The sequence below is a fragment of the Staurois parvus genome, unplaced genomic scaffold (assembly GCF_062004578.1).
Source record: "Staurois parvus isolate SC_StPar_1 unplaced genomic scaffold, SC_StPar_1.0 ptg000422l, whole genome shotgun sequence".
Taxonomy (NCBI): domain Eukaryota; kingdom Metazoa; phylum Chordata; class Amphibia; order Anura; family Ranidae; genus Staurois; species Staurois parvus.
In genome coordinates, this window is record NW_028318218.1 from 3,224,326 (window position 1) to 3,243,878 (window position 19,553).

Genomic DNA, 19,553 nt, shown 5'->3' on the forward strand with positions numbered 1-19,553 from the left:
TAGCCACTTGCAGGCAGTCACTTAGTTGGGCCTGAGCTGCAATGTAGTTTTTTGCATAGCTCAAACACACTTCCAAAACTTTTAGAGCTTGATTACAAGGCAAAACAACTGGAACAAATAGTGCAAGTAACATGCAGTATCGTTTTCCATATATCAAAAATTGAGGCATTGTATGGTCATGTGATATCGATCCATTCTACATTCTATTAGTGTAGCTTCCTCCATAGGGAGTGGTTTCTTCAATCTCTTTAGCAATGAGTTGCAACTCCTAAAGAAAATTTGTTAGCAATTTTAGCGCCACAATTCAGCTGCTAAAAATCTAAAGGGGTGACTGCCAACAATTGATAATATCCCCCTAGTAGTAATAAAAACTGCTTGAGTAGCTTAGATCTTGTATGATAAAGTTAGTTTCATTAACTTCATATTGCTTTGTAGGCTTGACTCATTGGTCTACAAAATGCTATTGCGGATTTCCCCCAAGTACAGAGGTGAATTCTAAAGCTGGTCATACATTATACGATCTGATTGTACAATCTCCTTTAGACTTAGAAAAATAAAATGTAATATGAGGACAATTAGTAACAATCCAGGCAAGCCCCTGCATAGTTGATGGTAGATCAGATTTTATATTGTATGATCAACCTAAGGCTCACAACACACATTACAATCTGAATATACAATGTCCTTTAGATCTATCAACAACTATATAGTGCAAGAACTTGCCTGAGTGGATACAGGGTCCATTTTAGAAATGACCATATGAGGCTGTAAATTAAGTTTTTAGTGATACATCTTTATATATACTGTTAATGGATGTCATTTAATTTTTGCTGATATTATAAATGTTGAATTTTTAGGCCTTGTCTGCAGAGACGCAAGTTTTTTGCAGACATTCTGCAAGGGCACAAAGAAAACAGCTGTTCTCTATGTGACCTGCTCACACTGCAACACTAGTATCATGTTCAGATTTTTTCTGCGTGTACAAAACTCACTGAAAAACGCATGAAAACAGATATAACTTGCAGACACAAGTTTACATCTGTGCCTTTTTTCCATCGTTTTTTCTGCGTGTATGGTGTGGACATGGTCTTAAGTGTGACATTGAGCTTTAGGCTCCATTTACACTTGTGTGACTTCAAAATCGTGTGATTCTCATTGCGAGTTTACAGTGCGACTTGATGAGACCTTGATGAGTGCGACTTTAGTGCAACTTTGGCATTGACCAAGGATGATTGTTTCTGCTGTACAAGGTCGCACACAAGTCGCATGTATATCACTCAGGTGCAACTTTCATGCAACTTTGGAGGGTTTACATTGAAGTTTATGGACCTCAAGTTGCATGAAAGTCGGACCAGAGTAGTGTAGGAACTACTGTTAAGTCACTGTGACTTGAAGTTGCACAGATATGAATGGTACTCATTGGAAAACATGGGGTGCGACTTGTCATGTAACTTTGCACCCAAAGTCGCACAAGTATGAATGGGCTCTTACGCTATTATTTACAGGGTTATCCATAAAGTCTGTACAATTCATATTTTTAAAATTCATCTATGCCCAATTAAGTATCTAAAAAGTATCTGCTAATTCCCTGCAGCCAGAATCCATACAGCTCCTCACATGCTTAGTGGATGTGCACTTCCTGAAGCCTGAGCAAGGTAACTTATTTTAATATAAAAAGGCCCAAATTAAAATGGTTCTAAAGCCTTATGGTTTTTTACCTTAATGAATTATATGCATTAAGGTAAAAAACCTTCTGTTGCAGAGGATCCCTTGAGCTCCCCTTACCTGAGCCTGGTCTCGATCCAGAGATGTGCATGAGAGCTGTGGCTTTCCCAGCTCTGTACCTCCTCACTGGGCAGATTTTATCAGTGGCTCCTGCTCCTGTCAATCAAATCCTATTACGAGGGAGTAAGGGGTGGGCTGAGTCCCGTTGTCTGAGTCAATAGATGCAGACAAGGCAGCTCGGGAGCGAGCCCGCATGAATACCCCCATAGAAAGCAGCTTTCTATGGGGCACTTGGCAGAAGGGTGGAGCCAGAAGCACCAGTGATGGACCTGAGAAGAGGAGGTTTAGGGCTGCTCTGTGCAAAACCATTGCATAGAGCAGGTAAGTATATCATGTTTGTTATTTTATTTTTTTTAATTCAAGCTTTAATATCACTTTAACACAGCTCTGTAATCATTAATACATCATTAAATGCAATCAGTGTAAGTACCTGAACTTGACATCAGCCTCTTTCAGCCTACTATATACTGGAGCTCAGGGCTAGGGGATGGGGGGGGGGGGGTACCACAAGTAGCCAATCACTGCAAGGAGATTGTGGAGTTTGATGGCACAGTGACAGAGAGTAACAAACTGCATACTACTTCTCCTTTCACTGTCCAGTCACAGGGTAGACGGGGAGCCTGTAAGTGAAAGCAAAAATGCAGCATAGAAAAATTAGGTCACCTTCTCTGCCAGGCAGGACTGTCCTGTGTGGCAGAGCTGTGTAAGTTTAATAACTGGATGGACAGAAATAAAAACTATATTATGGTAACAGCTTGCTTTTATATAGTCTGTCTTTGCTTTGACCAGCTGCAGCTGCTGATTGGTGTATTCTGACAGCATCGGACGCCATTGTTAAAATACACTGTTCTAGCACGAGGGACTCCTCTATCCACCTTGTTTGTGTGTAGAGGAACTGGGTAGTTTTTTTTTTTCTTTTGTTCAGTTCGCTGGCTGAACGAAAAAGAAAACTAAATGTGTATAGCCAGTTTTAATGTACATCTAAACGCTTCTGTGTGACAATCTAAACAATCCAGGTTCTATGTGATGCACAAGCCTTATGAATTAAAATAAAGGCCCCATTATATCTTTTAAAATAGGCCAAATCTTCCTTAATTTTTGCCTCACACACTCCCCTTCCCAGTGTTTCACTTTTGCTAGGCAGTTATGTCCCACCTACAATCACAAATCTTCCTTGTTGCCTTTGTACCTAAAGGGACCTAAAATAGATCTGGAAGCACTCCAATCTGACAGTAGAGTTCAACTATGGACATCAGAGAGCAAGTAAACCTGCAGGTATGATCCAAAACCCTCTGATCTTTAGCCCGTACCCTGCTCCATAAACACCAATGGTCACATTGTGTTCATGTTCAACCTTGGAGAGAAAGAGGGGGTAGAATGTGCTGCAAACACATCTGGAACTGGCTTATTAGGGGGGAACACAAAAGTGATTGGAGAACGTATCCCAACATGTCTGATGGTTTCTCCCCTGGCAAGTTTTGGGTGGCAGTGTCTGCATAGACAGAGGTTTTGAAAGGATCGGTTAAATGACATGTAATATCTATGGACAGATATACATAGTGCAAATCCTGCACACTTCAGTATAGAAGTATGCATACAAGAACATTTTACTTTACACTTAGACCACCCTATTCATAACTAGATCAACGAAAACTATAGGCAAGTGGGCACCCCCTTGTCCACCCGAAATCTCTGCTACCACATGCTGAAGCCTGCATTCGTACAAACTTACTGTTAAATTGATCACCTTTTTTTTTCTGGTAACCTTGATGACAAGCCAAAGCGATGTCTGAAGAACATTCAGTTTCTTATGTAAAAAAATAACTGGCACTTATTCTATTTTAGAAAACAAAAATACAAGGATTTAATAAATACCTTTACAATCCACTGTATTATTCGGAGTTTAAAAAAAAAGATTATCAAGGCATCGTAGCTACAAATGGATTCCATTTATATCATCTGAAGGTTAGATGGGAAATGCGGATTACAGTCACAAAATACATTTGTCGTACTGAACAAGAAAACACGCCAAAAGCAGAATACAGCAGTATAGGATGGTACAGGCAGCTACACACGCTAATCTCAGCACCAAGTCTCTTGTTGTAGCTCTTGACTTCAGAAGATTCCACCACCAAAACTATGGTAGAGCACAGTAACATGACGCTTTAGTGGATCCACAATTAGATAGGCAAATGTCTGCTCGTGAGGCTGGGTAGATGGATAGCACATCCCATTTTCATCCTGCAGTGTACAGATAAAATATCCACATCAGTGGGATGATTAAAGAAATACAAAGCATATCAGGCTACATAAATATTGTAAAAACTATAAAATGCTAAATAAATGCACAATTTATAGATTAGCCATAGACATTACCTATGATCAATCACACTGACCAGCTTTTCTGGTATCCTACACATCTCAGATAATGTTTAAGGATCATTCCCATGGCAGTATTTAAAATAAGAAACATAGATTAATAGACCGTGATATTTGAAATCTCGACCTTCACATCACATGTTCTTGCAAACAACATAACTTTTTTTTTTAAATTATGAACACTCGTAAACGGAAAATACATCCATGATATCCTGACAAAGTTAGTAGATGATGGACGAAACACACTGGCATATAATACAACTATAGGTTCATCTGTCACCAAACGAAAGGAAAACCTCAAACTGGGGAAGAGGCCAACCTAATTACAATGGTGTTCAGTACAGTGCCTTGAAAAAGTATTCATACCCCTTGAAATGTTCCACATTTTGTCATGTTACAACCAAAAACATAAGTGTATTTTATTGGGATTTTATGTGATAGATCAACACAAAGTGGCAGATAATTGTGACGTGGAAGGAAAATGATGAATGGTTTTCAACATTTTTTACAAATATATATCTGAAAAGTGTGGTGTGCATTTGTATTCAGACCCTTTTACTCTGATACCCTAACTAAAATCTAGTGGAGCCAATTGCCTTCAGAAGTCACCTAATTAGTAAATAGAGTCCACCTGTGTGTAATTTAATCTCAGTATAAATACAGCTGTTCTGAGAAGCCCTCAGAGGTTTGTTAGAGAACATTAGTGAACAAACAGCATCATGAAAGCCAAGGAGCACACCAGACAGGTCAGGGATAAAGTTGTGGAGAAGTTTAAAGCAGGACTAGGTTATAAAAAAATATCCCAGCTTTGAACATCTTACGGAGCACTGTTCAATCCATCATCTAAAAATGGGAAGAGTATGGTAAACTGCAAACCTACCAAGACACGGCCATCCACCTAAACCGACAGGCAGGGCAAAAAGAGCATTAATCAAAGAAGCAGCCAAGAGGCCCATGGTAACTCTGGAGGAGCTGTAGAGATCCACAGCTCAGGTGGAAGAATCTGTCCATAGGACAACTATTAGTCATGCACTCCACAAATCTGGCCTTTATGGAAGAATGGCAAGAAGAAAGCCACTGTTGACAGGGACAGGGAAGCTGGTCAGAGTTGATGGGAAGATGGATGGAACCAAATACAGGGCAATCTTAGAAGAAAACCTGCAAAAGACTTGAGACTGGGGCAGAAGTGCACCTTCAGCAGGACAACGACCCTAAACATACAGCCAGAGCTACAATGGAATGGTTTAGATCAAACCATATTCATGTGTTAGAATGGCAAAACTCTGACTACAGCCCTCCTCTGGTCCTCCTCCAGACTCTGTACTCAGAAGGGAGCGGGAGCAATGTTCATATATACACTTTTTTTTAGTTGGAATGATGTGCCAGAGCACATGGCTAGGCTGCAGTATATTCAGTAAATCACAGGCAGTTGTTAAATGTATAAATAGGAATCTAAGGGTATCTACGTTATACTGTACACACATAAACATTTAGTGACCTAACAGGTACTTACATATGCCAAGACCTTGAAGATTGATGATATGATATTTATTTGTTTTGTCTCAGGATCTTTCTGAACACTAAAAAAATGATAGGGGAGAAGAAAATGTATAATCAGGCCACAGCAATCAGCTAATTAGAAAATAATTAAGTAACAGTCTTTTAATCATTCTATTTTCATGCAGGTTTGGGAGGAAAGAAAAGGAGGTAAGAAAGTTGCCGATGCTATAATGACATTGTGGCTGCAACATGATGACTTTGTAATTCTGACTGTGATTTCATCATGTGTGTACATGTATAATCCACTGTTCATCATTCTCAAAAATGTAGGTAATTGTCAGTAACCCGAATATGACCAGAGATGTGTGGACTGACACAGGGAATAGCAGGCTTCAGGAGGGATGTGGATAATATAATTTATTGTGAGCTACACAAGTATACAAAAACGCACAGTGCAAACAAAAACCAAACCTTCAACTAATATATATATGTTCAGAAATAAAAGCATAGTCAGGGCTGGAGAGGTACAATGGTCAGGCAGGCCGGGTCAGGATCAATGCAGCGGATCAGGTACAGAGGAGTAGGCAAACGGATAATCGAAAGGAGAGCTGGGTCGGTGCAGGCAAAGATCAATCGTAGTTAGAATCGAGCAGGAGAATTAAGCAGGTAGATGACAGGATACAGATAAAGGACAACAAAGGCTCATGGGAAAACAAACACCAAGGCACTGATTGCAGGCCAGGTTACTGTTTAAATACACCTCCTGCAATCAGCCTCAGGTGATGGCTTGACTGCAGGAGATCCTGGCTGCTGAAAGGCACCTGCTGGTAAGTCCTGGTACTGCAACCCATAGAGCAGGTGAGCCACAGCACCACCAGCGGGGAGTCCTTTCCTGAGAGTAATTTTGAGCCCTCTTTAGGTACCAGAATCATTTATAAGTAAAGGCAACCATGCACAGTGCTACAATCAGAAGGGCTGTTAGTTATCTATCACTTTCTTATATTAAGCAGTAAAGGCATTTCCAGGAGAGCGATGACAGGTCATTTTAAGATATATAAACTCTGAGTAATACATGCGCTGCCAAAATGTGAACAAATATAAAATTGTGAGACCCCAGCTGCTGCAATCTCTATATATGTATCATCACAGATGGTAAACAAAGAAAAAAGAAATTGTGCTGCGCTGCTGCTAATAAATAATCCTGTCAAAAATCAGCAAACAGGGCCTGGTTGCTTATAGCTAAATGTTCATTTAATACGACCACGCTGGAGGAAGAATACAAAGTACTGTTTTGTTGGTATTGGGTTCTGGCTCGTTTGGCCCAAGCGAACCCTACCTGCAGTGATCGATGCTTTCGGGGTTGTGGCCATCGTGGTGATGTATTGCATATCTGGTGGTCATGCCGGAGACTGTTTCATTTTTGGTCTCGTGTGTTTTGCCTACTTTTCACCTTGTTCCATCTCTCCATATGCCGGGATGCTCGGTATGCTTTGCGTACAGTGGGCCAAAAAAGTATTTAGTCAGCCACCAATTGTGCAAGTTCTCCCACTTAAAAAGATGAGAGAGGCCTGTAATTGGCATCATAGGTAGACCTCAACTATGAGAGACAAAATGAGAAAAAAAAATCCAGACAATCACATTGGCTGATTTGGAAAGAATTTATTTGCAAATTATGGTGGAAAATAAGTATTTGGTCAAGATCAAAAGTTCATCTCAATACTTTGTTATATATCCTTTGTTGGCAATGACGGAGATTAAACGTTACCTGTAAGTCTTCACAAGGTTGGCACACGCTGTTACTGGTATGTTGGCCCATTCCTCCATGCATATCTCCTCTAGAGCAGTGATGTTTTGGGGCTGTCGCTGGGCAACATGGACTTTCAACTCTCTCCAAAGGTTTTCTATGGGGTTGAGATCTGGAGACTGGCTAGGCCACTCCAGGACCTTAAAAATGCTTCTTACGAAGCCAGTCCTTCATTGCCTGGGCGGTATGTTTGGGATCATTGTCATGTTGGAACACCTAGCCACGTTACATCTTCAATGCCCTTGCTGATGGAAGGAGGTTTGCACTCAAAATCTCACGATACATGGCCCCATTCATTCTGTCCTGTACATGGATCGGTCGTCCTGGTCCCTTTGCGGAGAAACAGCCCCAAAGCATGATGTTGCCACCCCCATGCTTCACAGTAGGTAAGGTGTTCTTTGGATGCAACTCAGCATTCTCTCTCCTCCAAACACGAGTTGTGTTTCTACCAAACAGTTATATTTTGGTTTCTTCGGACCATATGACATTCTCCCAAACCTCTTCTGGATCATCCAAATGCTCTCTAGCAAACTTCAGACGGGCCCGGACATGTACTGGCTTAAGTAGGGGGACACGTCTGGCACTGCAGGATCTGAGTTCCTGGCGGCTTAGTGTGTTACTGATGGTAGCCTTTGTTACGTTGGTCCCAGCTCTCTGCAGGTCATTCACTAGGTCCCCCCATGTGGTCCTGGGATTTTTGCTCACTGTTCTTGTGATCATTTTGACCCCACGGGATGAGATCTTGCGTGGAGCCCCAGATCGAGGGAGATTATCAGTGGTCTTGTATGTCTTCCACTTTCTAATTATTGCTCCCACAGTTGATTTGTTCACACCAAGCTGCTTGCCTATTGCAGATTCAGTCTTCCCAGCCTGGTGCAGGTCTACAATTTTGTTTCTGGTGTCCTTCAACAGCTCTTTGGTCTTCACCATAGTGGAGTTTGGAGTGTGACTGTTTGAGGTTGTGGACAGGTGTCTTTTATATTGATAACAAGTTCAAACAGGTGCCATTGATACAGGTAATGAGTGCAGGACAGAGGAGCCTCTTAAAGAAGAAGGTACAGGTCTGTGAGAGCCAGAAATCTTGCTTGTTTGTAGGTTACCAAATACTTATTTTCCACCATAGTTTGCAAATAAATTCTTTCCAAATAAGCCAATGTGATTGTCTGGATTTGTTTTCTCATTTTGTCTCTCATTGTTGAGGTCTACCTATGATGCTAATTACAGGCCTCTCTCGTATTTTTAAGTGGGAGAACTTGCACAATTGGTGGCTGACTAAATACTTTTTTGCCCCACTGTAAGTAGCAAGCAAGCCCATAGCGGAATGACACTAAGGGGTGTTCCTGCTTGTTCCTCCTGCTGGTGACCCGGTTGAAGGTGGGCTCTCTCCAGAAGCCAGTGATACACCAAATCAACTTCGTGTCCATGTGATGGTCCAGTGGCCATCTTTGTAAGTGCTTTTTATCCATTGATGATTTTATGCTCCACGTGGTTGCTATCTTTTTAACAAAACATACTACACTATATGATACTGTCTCCGGGCTCGGTCTATGAGCTTGCCCTCTAGGAAGAATCCATTTCCTTGGATCACCGTGGGCTGGAGATGGAGAATTGGCTACTCTACTTTTGATTGTTTATTTGGTGTATCACTGGCTTCTGGAGAGATCCCACCTTCAACCAGGTCACAGGCAGGAGCAACAAGCAGGAACACCCCTTAGTGTCATTCCGCTCTGGGTTTGCTTGCTACTTACTTCTGGTGAGTGCATTTTGGTGGAGGTGCAGTGCAGAAATCACTACATTTTGTTGATTTGATCACATCACTATTTTTGGGACTATTATGATATTTAGAGGATTTATATATTTTCATTTGTTATTTGTTATACCATCCATTTGTGCCAACAATAGTCCCACGGCGGCGTCAAGTGGGCTGCTTAGCGTGAGCTTGTTGTGTCAGGAGCAGGGCCTCCAACACAGTGTGAAAAGAGCATCTGAACTTGCATTCTTATTGGAACCCATTCATTTAAATAAGCTACCACCAATGCCTACACTTACTGAGGTGTGTTTGAGAAGATGCTTAGGATCTGGGTGCTTATACCATGGCCAAGTCTTATTTTGACTTTTAGGTCTTTATTTTAAGGCATGATCCCACTTTTGCAGCCAAATTGAGGAAGCACCTACTTTATATTTGTTACTTGTTCCCCTTCACATAGTATAACTAAAAGTACAAAAAAAAAAACCTGCTTACTTTACTTGCTTAAAATTCCTACCTCACTTTTCCCTTCTATGAAAGCAGAGGACTGGAGAGTTAGGTTTGCCATAAATAACCCTGTCTATACTGCGCTGGAAAATCTCCATTATTAGTTGTAAACTAGACGTGCACACTGTCTGTCCTAAGTGATAAAGATCTCAAGGTTTTTGTAGTACACTGTAAACTTAAAAAAAAAAAATGCCCCTGGTCTGTAGCCTGATTGCAAATTGCAATCTTTTCTGAACAGGAACACAGAACAAACATTTAGTGGGGGGTTCTCAAACTTCACTGCAAAAGCGGAATTACAATTTAAATGATGAACATCCCAGCTGTGACAGGTAAGTTGTACCACTCCAGGAGGGGCAGCTGTTCTCAGAATACAGCAGATCTACTTTCCAACTTGCTGCCCTGGACTTGAATTTCACCTAATTCATTAGTTGAGGATCTAGCCATATAAAGCCAGGTTAAGAAGAAATGTCTCTGAAGGATTAAGTACTTGAAGGAGAAGGAGTACTCAGGACATGTTCTTACTTTTAGCATACTCCAAAACAACAAGTCTGCATCCCCACTGGAAAAATTATACCATCATCTTTCCCTGTGAAGCCTTGTAACGACACAAGAGGTGAGGGGGAGATCTCTCCAGGGAGACCCAGCATCAAGAACATCTAACCACTCACGTATTAGAGTTCAGCTTAACCTTTTTTGCGGTCAAATTTTTTTTCATATTTTACAAGTTAAAAAGCTCTCGTTTGATCTGAAATATATTTATAACCCAGCAAAATTATATATTTCCAGCAAGCAGAGAACCTGTAGAATAAAAAACATTGTAGTCGAAAAATCTTTTACTGCATGCAAACACAATATTATCCTAGTATCCCTCATTTTTTATTTTGAAGAAGAGTTTGTGGCAAATTAACAGATACAAAATATGTCTGGCATGTCAAAATTGCATGCAGCTGTGAAATGGTGACAAACCGCACTACGGAACATTTTTGTAGGCAATGATTTAAACACCTCTACAGCTTATCAAATTACAGTCAACCATTTGTAAATGATGGTCTAATAATTATTCCTGTCATAACAGGTAAATGTGTATATACAGATTATGCAGTATGTGTAATCAGTGCTTACATACACTATATTGCCAAACGTATTGGGCCAGCCCTCCAAATCATTGGATTTATGTATTCCAATCACCTCCATGGCCACAGGTGTATAAAATCAAGCACCTAGGCATGCAGACTGCTTCTAAAAAACATTTGTGAAAGAATGGGTCGCTCTCAGGAGCTCAGTGAATTCAAGCGTGGTACTGTGATAGGTTGCCACCTGTGCAATAAGCCCAACCATGAAATTTCCTTGCTACTAAATATTCCACGGTCAACTGTTAGTGGTAACATAACAAAGTGGAAGCAACTGGGAACTACAGCAAATCAGCCACGAAGTAGCAGGCCACATAAAATGACAGAGCGGGGTCAGCGCATGCTGAAGCAAACAGAGCGCAGAAGTCAATAACTGTCTGCAGCATTAATAGCTAAAGACCTTCAAACTTTGTATAGCCTTCAGATTAGCACAACAACAGTGCACAGAGAGCTTCATGGACTGGGTTTCCGTGGCTGAGCTGCTACTTCCAAGCCTTACATCACCAAGTGCAATGCAAAGTGCCAGATGCAGTGGTGTAAAGCATGTCACCACTGGACTCTAGAGCAGTGGAGATGTGTTCTCTGGAGTGACGAATAACGCTTCTCTGTCTGAGCTTGTTTTAACCCTCCTAATGACAGGACGTTTGGTATACGTCATTGACAGCGAAAAGGGTCAGGAAATGAAAACCAATCACTAAAATCTTATAAAAGCTTTAAAGCAACCCTTTTGCTAGGATAATATTTAAAATCAGAGTCACCCTGTGAAAGAACATGTTTTATACTTACCTTGTGTGGTTTAAATCTTTCCATACTGTAGAGGAAAAGATGGAAGAATTTGACTGTCACATGACTATTGTTTTTGGTAAGTATTTAGCTGGAGCGGATGGTTTTAATTGTAATGTCCTGAGATGAGCTATGAATGGCTCTTTGTAACTTTGAAGAATACCTTTAAAAATATACAGTTGCTATAGAAAAGAATCACCCCCCTTTAAAATAATCACATTTTGTTGCTTTGCAGCCTGAAATGACGTCAGACAGTTTTTGTTCTGTCCAGCTGTATTTGCTCAGAGGAAGGTTTACTTTCCAACATGACAATGACCTACTGGGGCGTGAAAGTGCAGAAACTGGAGCCGATCTGAGGCCTGAAGAAATACGAACTGGGCCTGATCTGGAGTGCAAAAGTGCAGGAATAGGGGTTATTGGAGGTGTGAAGGTGCAGAAACTAGGTTACTCTGAAGTGTGAAGGTGCAGGAATCGGAGCTGATCTGGGGTATGAAAGTGCAGGTATTGGGGTGATCTGAGGTGTGAAGGTGCAGGAATGAGGGCTGATTTAGGGTCTGAGAGTGCAGAGATCGGTGATCTGAGGTGTGAAGGTGCAGGAACTAGGGCTGATTTAGGGTCAGAGTGCAGAGATCGGGTTTGGTCTTAGAGAATTTTATTAGGGTGACCACTATCACCTCACACTTCATTTCCAACTGTATATTTCACAGAAGTCCTCGGTTAATTTATTCATTGCAACCTTACCATACTTGCCTCACAGCACATGTGTACTGGAAAAGGAGTTAGTTACCATTTACCATCCTTGAAAGCTCAATGTTTTCTTTTCGTGATTAATTGTAAAGTTAACATTTTTTTATATTAGAAATTATGAAGGAACCCTCTGCACACTACTATATAACCTTTCCAGCAAACTTTGCAATAAAAAAATTTGGGGTTTTGTAGTTCACACATATTGCAATACATGTTTAAGCTGGCCAACTGCATCAAAGTAATCCCTCTATGGCCAGTCCTACTCCGCTCTGCCAACGCAAATGCTAATGTGGACACAATGCCAACATGGGGCAAACAGATATCAAGCGGTTTTTTTTTTTTAAATTAATTGCCGGGCAATGCTGGCACTTCTTTTTACATTCAGCTGTCAGCGGGGAACCCCACTGACAGCTGAAACATGAATGACTGTTTTCACTACTAAAATACCGCATGACTTAATGATATAACTCATGTGGCATTCTAGTGTATTCTAGTAGCTGTGAGGTATCTTACCGCATGCTCGAATGCGGTAAGATAAAGCTTAGTGAATTCAAAGTCGAACTTTCGTTAGGTTCGAATGTACGACCGCAAACCGAACAGGGGGGTGTTCAGCCTATCACTACTCAAAAGGTTGCCTACTCCTGATCTGAAGTATTATCTGTAAAGAATTAAAATCACCCCACACTCTCATGAGGTCAGGTTAATGTAACTTTCAATAAAATATAACCTGGCGATCCTTGTTCAGGCACTTCCCGTTATGAAATAATTGTCTCCTATAATGTCACATGCAGGCAGGCATTGTCTACCATGGTCACTGGAAGGCCAGGCTAGATCAATGATGTACAGCCATTGCTTGAGTGCATGCATGCAGAAAGGAAGTTACTAAAGGAGGCTTTCAATGGAGACTACAACTGGCCATCTTAACACAAGCTAAGCAGGCATGGTCCACTGCTGTCACCATCAGGAAAGTCACCTAGAGAAACACCCACTAAACTAAAGGTTGTTTAGCTAAGTTACAGTTTAAAATTTGATCCAATTGATCTAAAATGGACCCTGTAATTTCAAAAATGCATCTGTTATAAAGCAGTAAGACGAAGCACATACAAAAAAGGTAGACAACCTAATTCAGTCAAGAAGGCATCTATGGATTATACAACTGAGAACATTTAAAAGTTATGTAAAAGTCTTACCGGTCTTACCTTAGCAGCTCTTTGTACATCGATTTTGTTGTATCTAGATATGGATTAACCACATCTTCAAACTGACAGACCGCTCCACCAAGGCAAAGATGTTTGAAAAGCAGGAAAATAAACTGTTCTCTATCTGAAGGGCTGAAAATGCCAAACTTGTCAGAGTCTTCTACAAGCAGAACCTAAGGTGAGAGAACACCCATAGCTTTAAATGGATAAGTTTACCTTTAGGAACATGTTCCACCCATTGTTCCCAATGTTGCAGCTGCGCCCCCCTCCCCCCTGATGACAGAAGTACAGGGAGAAGTTCAGTGACTATATTGAAAAGTGAAGGCTTGTGAGCTGCTATGTGAATACTGAAACCTACTTAAGTGCGAATTGTGAATAGCCTGCACCTAACACATACTCATACTAGTGTGCTAAATCAATAATAGACCTTAATGTGCCACGCTTCACTTAAAATTATACATCCAATTGCTATTACTTATATTGCATACCACCATAAATAAACAAGTAAATGGAATATGAAAAAATGAATAAAAATAAAAAAAATTATATATATTAAACCAGTGTCAATTTCCAAGAACAGTATCCATATAATTATCAAGAAAGTCCATAATAAGAATTCTTCAAACTTGCATAGTTCACTTTAAAATATAATAACCCGTGCTTCTGAAATAAAATATTTTGTGCAAAAAACTTTCATGGATGTGCTCCACCGGTTGTGCTCTCACCTCAAGTATATGACCAAATCGTTAAGTAAGGTCATATATAACGCTTGTGTCCCTTTAAATGGGCCAGCGTATGGATGAGATGATATCTTGTTGTTTGGGGTCCTTTTCCACTCAAATAATAATCTGCCATACAGTCTGTATATAAAACCGCTTTGTTCACAAAATGTGTCCTCCAGAACTTTTCTTATGGTGAAAAACCTAAAATTGCCAGCTGGTGTCAGTATAGTACCATCGAGCGTTGTGACGTCAGAGGGCTCTGACATGACGATTTGTAAGTGAAGCTATATTAAAAGGTATATTACAGGGAGAAGTTCCTGGTACCAGCTAACACTTTTTAAAAACAAGAGCGACTGTGCGGGGCTCCACCCACATGGCCGCGTCATTCATTCACAGTGTTCTGTGAATGATCGATCTACAAGTCTTGAGCCTTAGCGGCTGTCAGCTTGTAGTTCTCAATGGACTACCATGGCGCTGTGGAGCACCCTGGTAGTCCATTGAATCTTCCTGTCAGTATATCTGCTTACCCATACATCCTGTACGGGCAAGCAGACATACTGACAGGTCTGCAGGAGACCTGCATCACACCAGCAATCTTCTTTACAGGCTCTTGCAATTAACAAGCAATGAGGGGGGTGTAATCAGTGCATGCACTGCTAGAAGTCCTGGGTGATCCTGGTATGGGGTAATGGTGGTAGCTATGGCTATATAAGGAAGAGGAGTGTGGGGGTCCGTGTAGCACTGAAGGCAAGGCTTCTTGAAAAAGGAGCACACTTCCGCCTTCCACGGCCAGCGCATGCTCCGAAACGCGTCACAGTGCACCTTGGGTATCTGACGTCATCACGGCCACGCCGACGCTAAATTCCAGCGTACGTTCCACCCGGCTCTGAGGGAGGACGTGCACTCCGGCTGGCCTCACAGCTGTTCCCCTCCAGCCACCACACTGCCCTCTCCACACCCCACACAGATGACAGCTCTTCACCATGGATAAAGAGTCATATTGCACTTAGAGGCGCTTCTCTCCTTCTCTCTTGCAATTAACAACCTGCACAACAATGTGCATTTATCATATTTGGTCAAAAGGTGAACTTATCCTTTCATTAGTACCAACTGGACACGTAGCCATCTGCAGTTTTAGAAGAACATTGTGTGGGCAAAAAAAACTTGTTTATGTCCCTGTGTCTCTATTTAATGAATTCAGAAGGCGTAATGTCACCTCCTCACTGTATGTTTTAACCTCTTTAAAGCCAGCACCACCACTGCAATCCATTAACTTTAATGGGTCGTGTTTGGCAGGTGGTACTAACCACCAAATGCCATGGGGGGGTGGTTTTCTCTGCTCCACAATGCATGGCATCGTGGCTGCAGCATGTATATATCCCAGTATGGCTAACTGTGCACCTAGGAAAGGGAGGGAGGTGGGGCTTGAAAACATAACTTAACTGCCTGTTTTACCACCCCACAACCAAAAGTGTAAAAGAGTAGGGGGGTTTCATCCTCTCTATTTCTTCTGGTGACCATTATCACCAAAAGTGAAAGTAAATCCCAAATGTTGAATAGTGGTCACCAGAAAAGTAATAGAGAGGAACTCTTCCAAAGGGGACATTAGTTCTGGTGATTCTGGTGACTGTCAAGAATTTTCCTCAATTTTTCCCTGTTGTATCTGTGAGACAGGAAGTATAGGGGAATCTCACCAATGGGACACAGATGGCAAAAAAAAGGGGAAAAAAAAAAACCCTTGAGACCTTACGCTATCAAAAAAGAAAAACATCTCTCATTCAGTTGTACTTTAAACAACGCAGAACATGCTAAATGGGTAAGGATTCGGATCATGTTTTCTATGCTTATGTCTGCCAGTGTTTGTTCGAAGCAGCAAAAATATTAAGGCTAGCTGTGTCTACCCCAGGAAATGGCAAAATAAAGGACAACCCTTTACAAAGCATAGGGTGCACAGTTAAACCTGGCAGAGGTATTAACATAATGTAGAGTTTTTTTTAGATGTATAGTTCTGTATCTACGCTACTGATTCTAGAACTTAGCTGTATATTCTGCGGATGGAAACCAGTCTCCCCCTTTTGCTCCCTCAGAATAGCCAAACTATTCCAAAAGGTGCAAGGGAACATGTCCTGAAACAATATTTTATGAACAAGCTACATTTTCAAAGTCTTACCTCCAATGTTCTAGTTACAGGATGTAACCAGAACGCTGGAGGTAAGACTTTGAAAATGTAGCTCTCCATACGTCTCCAATAGGTACCAGAGTAAAGCTGGCCATACACTGGAAACAATCTTGTCAGTACAATCAATAATGTTAATGGAGACTTGATGAATGTTGTTCAAAAGTACGTCAAACATCATTTGCTTCTAACCTTTGATGTTGCAGTGAATAGAAATTTCCCAAATGAAAACCAGTTAGAAACTTTTTCATTCAAGAAAAAAAAATTCCATTCTGCTCCTGAAAATTCTCTCATCGCTATGATCAAAATCAATCATCTATACCATGAATGATTAAGGAATCGAAAAATGTTCTCACAATGAAAATTTACGAAAGAAATTCTATTAGTGTGTGGCCAGCTTTAGCCCTAGTAAACTAATTAGCAATCAATAACAATGCCAGCCAGACATACCCCCTGGTTATCGGTTACTCAGCTATGCCAGCACAGAGCACTGGAGGGGAAGAGCAGAAAGCAGCGACTTATTATGATTATTATTATACAGGATTTATATAGCACCAACAGTTTGCGCAGTGCTTTACAATATAAAAGGGAGATTACAATTACAATACATTTCAGTTCAGAAATAATAGCAGGGCCCTGCTCGTGGCGCTTACAATCTAAAGGAAGGGGGAGGTAGAACAAAAAGGTGATAGCTGTAGGCAATCATCTGATGTAGGTACAGTTCTTAGGTGGAGGTGGGGTAGGCTTCCCTGAATAAGTGAGTTTTCAAAGATCACCTAAAAGGCAGACAGGGTGGGGGCTGACTGGGCCCTGCGGTAGGGAGTTCCAGAGGATGGAAGAGGCTCTGGAGAAGTCCTGGAGGCGAGCGTGGGAGGAGGTGATGAGGAAGCTAGAGAGCAAGATGTCTCAGGAGGACCGGAGCAGATGATTTGGGCGATATCTGTGGGTGAGGTTGGTGATGTACCTAGGGGCAGTGTTGGGGATGGCTTTGTAAGTTGTGGTTAGTACTTTGAATTTTATACGTTGGGTTAGTGGAAGCCAATGAAGGGATTGGCAAAGGGGCAGCAGTCGCTGATCGGTTGGTAAGGTGTACGAGTCTAGCAGCAGCATTCATAATAGACTGTTTTGTGGTGTCATTGGTCAGAAGAGAGCGGATTTTGGAAATTTTGCAGATGCTGAGGTGGCAGAATTTGGCCAGTGATTGGATGTGGGGCCCAAAGGAGAGATCAGGGTCTAGGATTTCACCTAGCACCCTGGCATGAGGGGGAAGGACCAATGGTTGTGCTGTTGATCTTAATGGTAAAGTCATGAGTGGGGGATCGGGGGGGAGGAAATATTACAAGCTCGGTTTTGGAAAGATTGAATTTAAGGTAGCGGTGTGACATACGGATATGTCGCTTAGTAGATTTGTGATACATGAGGAGATTGAGGGGGTGAGCTGGCGAGTGGAGAGATAGATCTGGGTGTCATCAGCATAGAGGTGGTATTGGAAGCCATGGGAGGTTATCAATTGGCCCAGGGAGGAGGCATAGAGAGAGAAAAGGAAAGGCCCAAGGACAGAGCCTTGGGGTACCCCAATGGGAAGAGGAAGAGGAGCGGAAGAAGAGTTGTATGTGAAGCTGAAAGTGTGCTGAGAAAGGTAACAGGAGAACCAGGAGAAAGAGTCATGAAGGCCAATGGAGTGGAGTTTACTGAGGAGGAGTGAGTGGTCAACAGTGTTAAAGGCAGCGGAAAGGTCTAGGAGTAGGAGTATGGAGTAATGGCCATTGGTTTTAGCAGTTAGTAGGTTGTTAGTGAGTTTTAGAAGGGGAGTTTCAGTGGAATGATGTGGGCGGAAGCCAGCCTATAGAGGATCAAGAAGGCTGTTGGTGAAGAAGCAGTTGATACGGTTGTAAACAAGGTGCTCGAGAAGCTTGGAGGCAAGCGGGAGAAGGGAAATGAGCCTTAAGTTATTCAAACAGGTGGGGTCCAGCGAGGATTTTTTTTCTTTTAAGTATGGGGGTAACCACTGCATGTTTAAGCGGGGAGGGAAAGGTGCCCATGAAGAGCGAGAGGTTGAAGATGCGGGTTAGAGTTTAGGATAGAGCCAGAAGGAGGCTGCAATAATCGTAAGGGGACAGGTGGTGAAGTGTGACTTGAAAAGGTGTTCCGTAACTTCCTCGGTGGTAACAGGATTGAAGGAGGAGAGTGTTGAGTGTGGTGTTGGACCTGGAATGTTGGTTGGAGAAGGAAGCTTGACACTGGAGATCTCATCACGAATTGTGTCGATCTTGTTCTTGAAATGACTGGCAGTCTACTGTGCAGTAAGTAAGTTGGAGGGCAGAGGTAGTGGGGGGGGGGGGGGGTGGAGTAAGGCATTAAGAGTAGAAAAGAGTTGACGAGGATTGAATGAGAGGGTCTTGATGAGTGTTGTAGCAAGTTTGTTTAGCAGTGTGGAGGCTGGAGTTGTATTTGAGAAGGGCGGATTTGTAGAGGGTAAAGTCTTGCAGGGATTTAGTTTTATGCCACGCTCGCTCAAGTGCACGGCTGCGTCTCTTGAGACTTCTGGTGTCATCTGTTTGACAGGGTTGTGACAGGCGAGGCCTGATTCTGCGAGTAGAGAGAGGAGCAAGTGCGTCCAGGGAGGATGATAAATAGTTGTTGTAGGCAGATGTGGCCTGGTCTGGGCAGGACAGGGGTGCATTAAAACAAAAAATGTATGGCATACCTAGCAAATATCAGTTACAAATCATAATATGCGGGGGTACAGATGTTAAACATTCAGACAGTTGGACTTTAAATAGGTATCCGATTCTACACTTACTTTACGAAGTTCATCTGAGATAATGAAGTCACCAACATATTCATCAAGACATTTGGAGATATATCCGCTTTCCCTGACAATATTTTCTGCATACAGACAGTCAAATAATGACATTGACAGCTGAGTACAAGGGACTTCTTTTACATCAACCTTTTCAACTTTGCTTCCTTGAAAAATAAACAGACTTTTATATAGCAACACCTAATAAGCTGAAAATAACTGTTACAAGTATTGAGAACATTTATTGCTCAATAATAAAAAAAATAACTTT

The 19,553-nt window shown here is 41.7% G+C and overlaps 1 protein-coding gene across 1 annotated transcript in view; it reads right to left on the reverse strand.

The window, feature by feature from the left end:
* Positions 1 to 3,714: 3,714 nt before the first annotated feature.
* CFAP300 (cilia and flagella associated protein 300) overlaps positions 3,715 to 19,553 on the reverse strand; it is a 44,114-nt gene continuing 28,275 nt past the window's right edge. Inside the window, exons 4-7 of the mRNA XM_089687263.1 lie at positions 19,283 to 19,449; positions 13,582 to 13,754; positions 5,678 to 5,744; positions 3,715 to 4,026 (exon numbers count right to left, since the gene is read on the reverse strand). Of these exons, the coding sequence (XP_089543389.1) occupies positions 3,901 to 4,026; positions 5,678 to 5,744; positions 13,582 to 13,754; positions 19,283 to 19,449 (533 nt within the window). The 3' untranslated portion in view covers positions 3,715 to 3,900. The remainder of the gene's footprint in view (positions 4,027 to 5,677; positions 5,745 to 13,581; positions 13,755 to 19,282; positions 19,450 to 19,553) is intronic.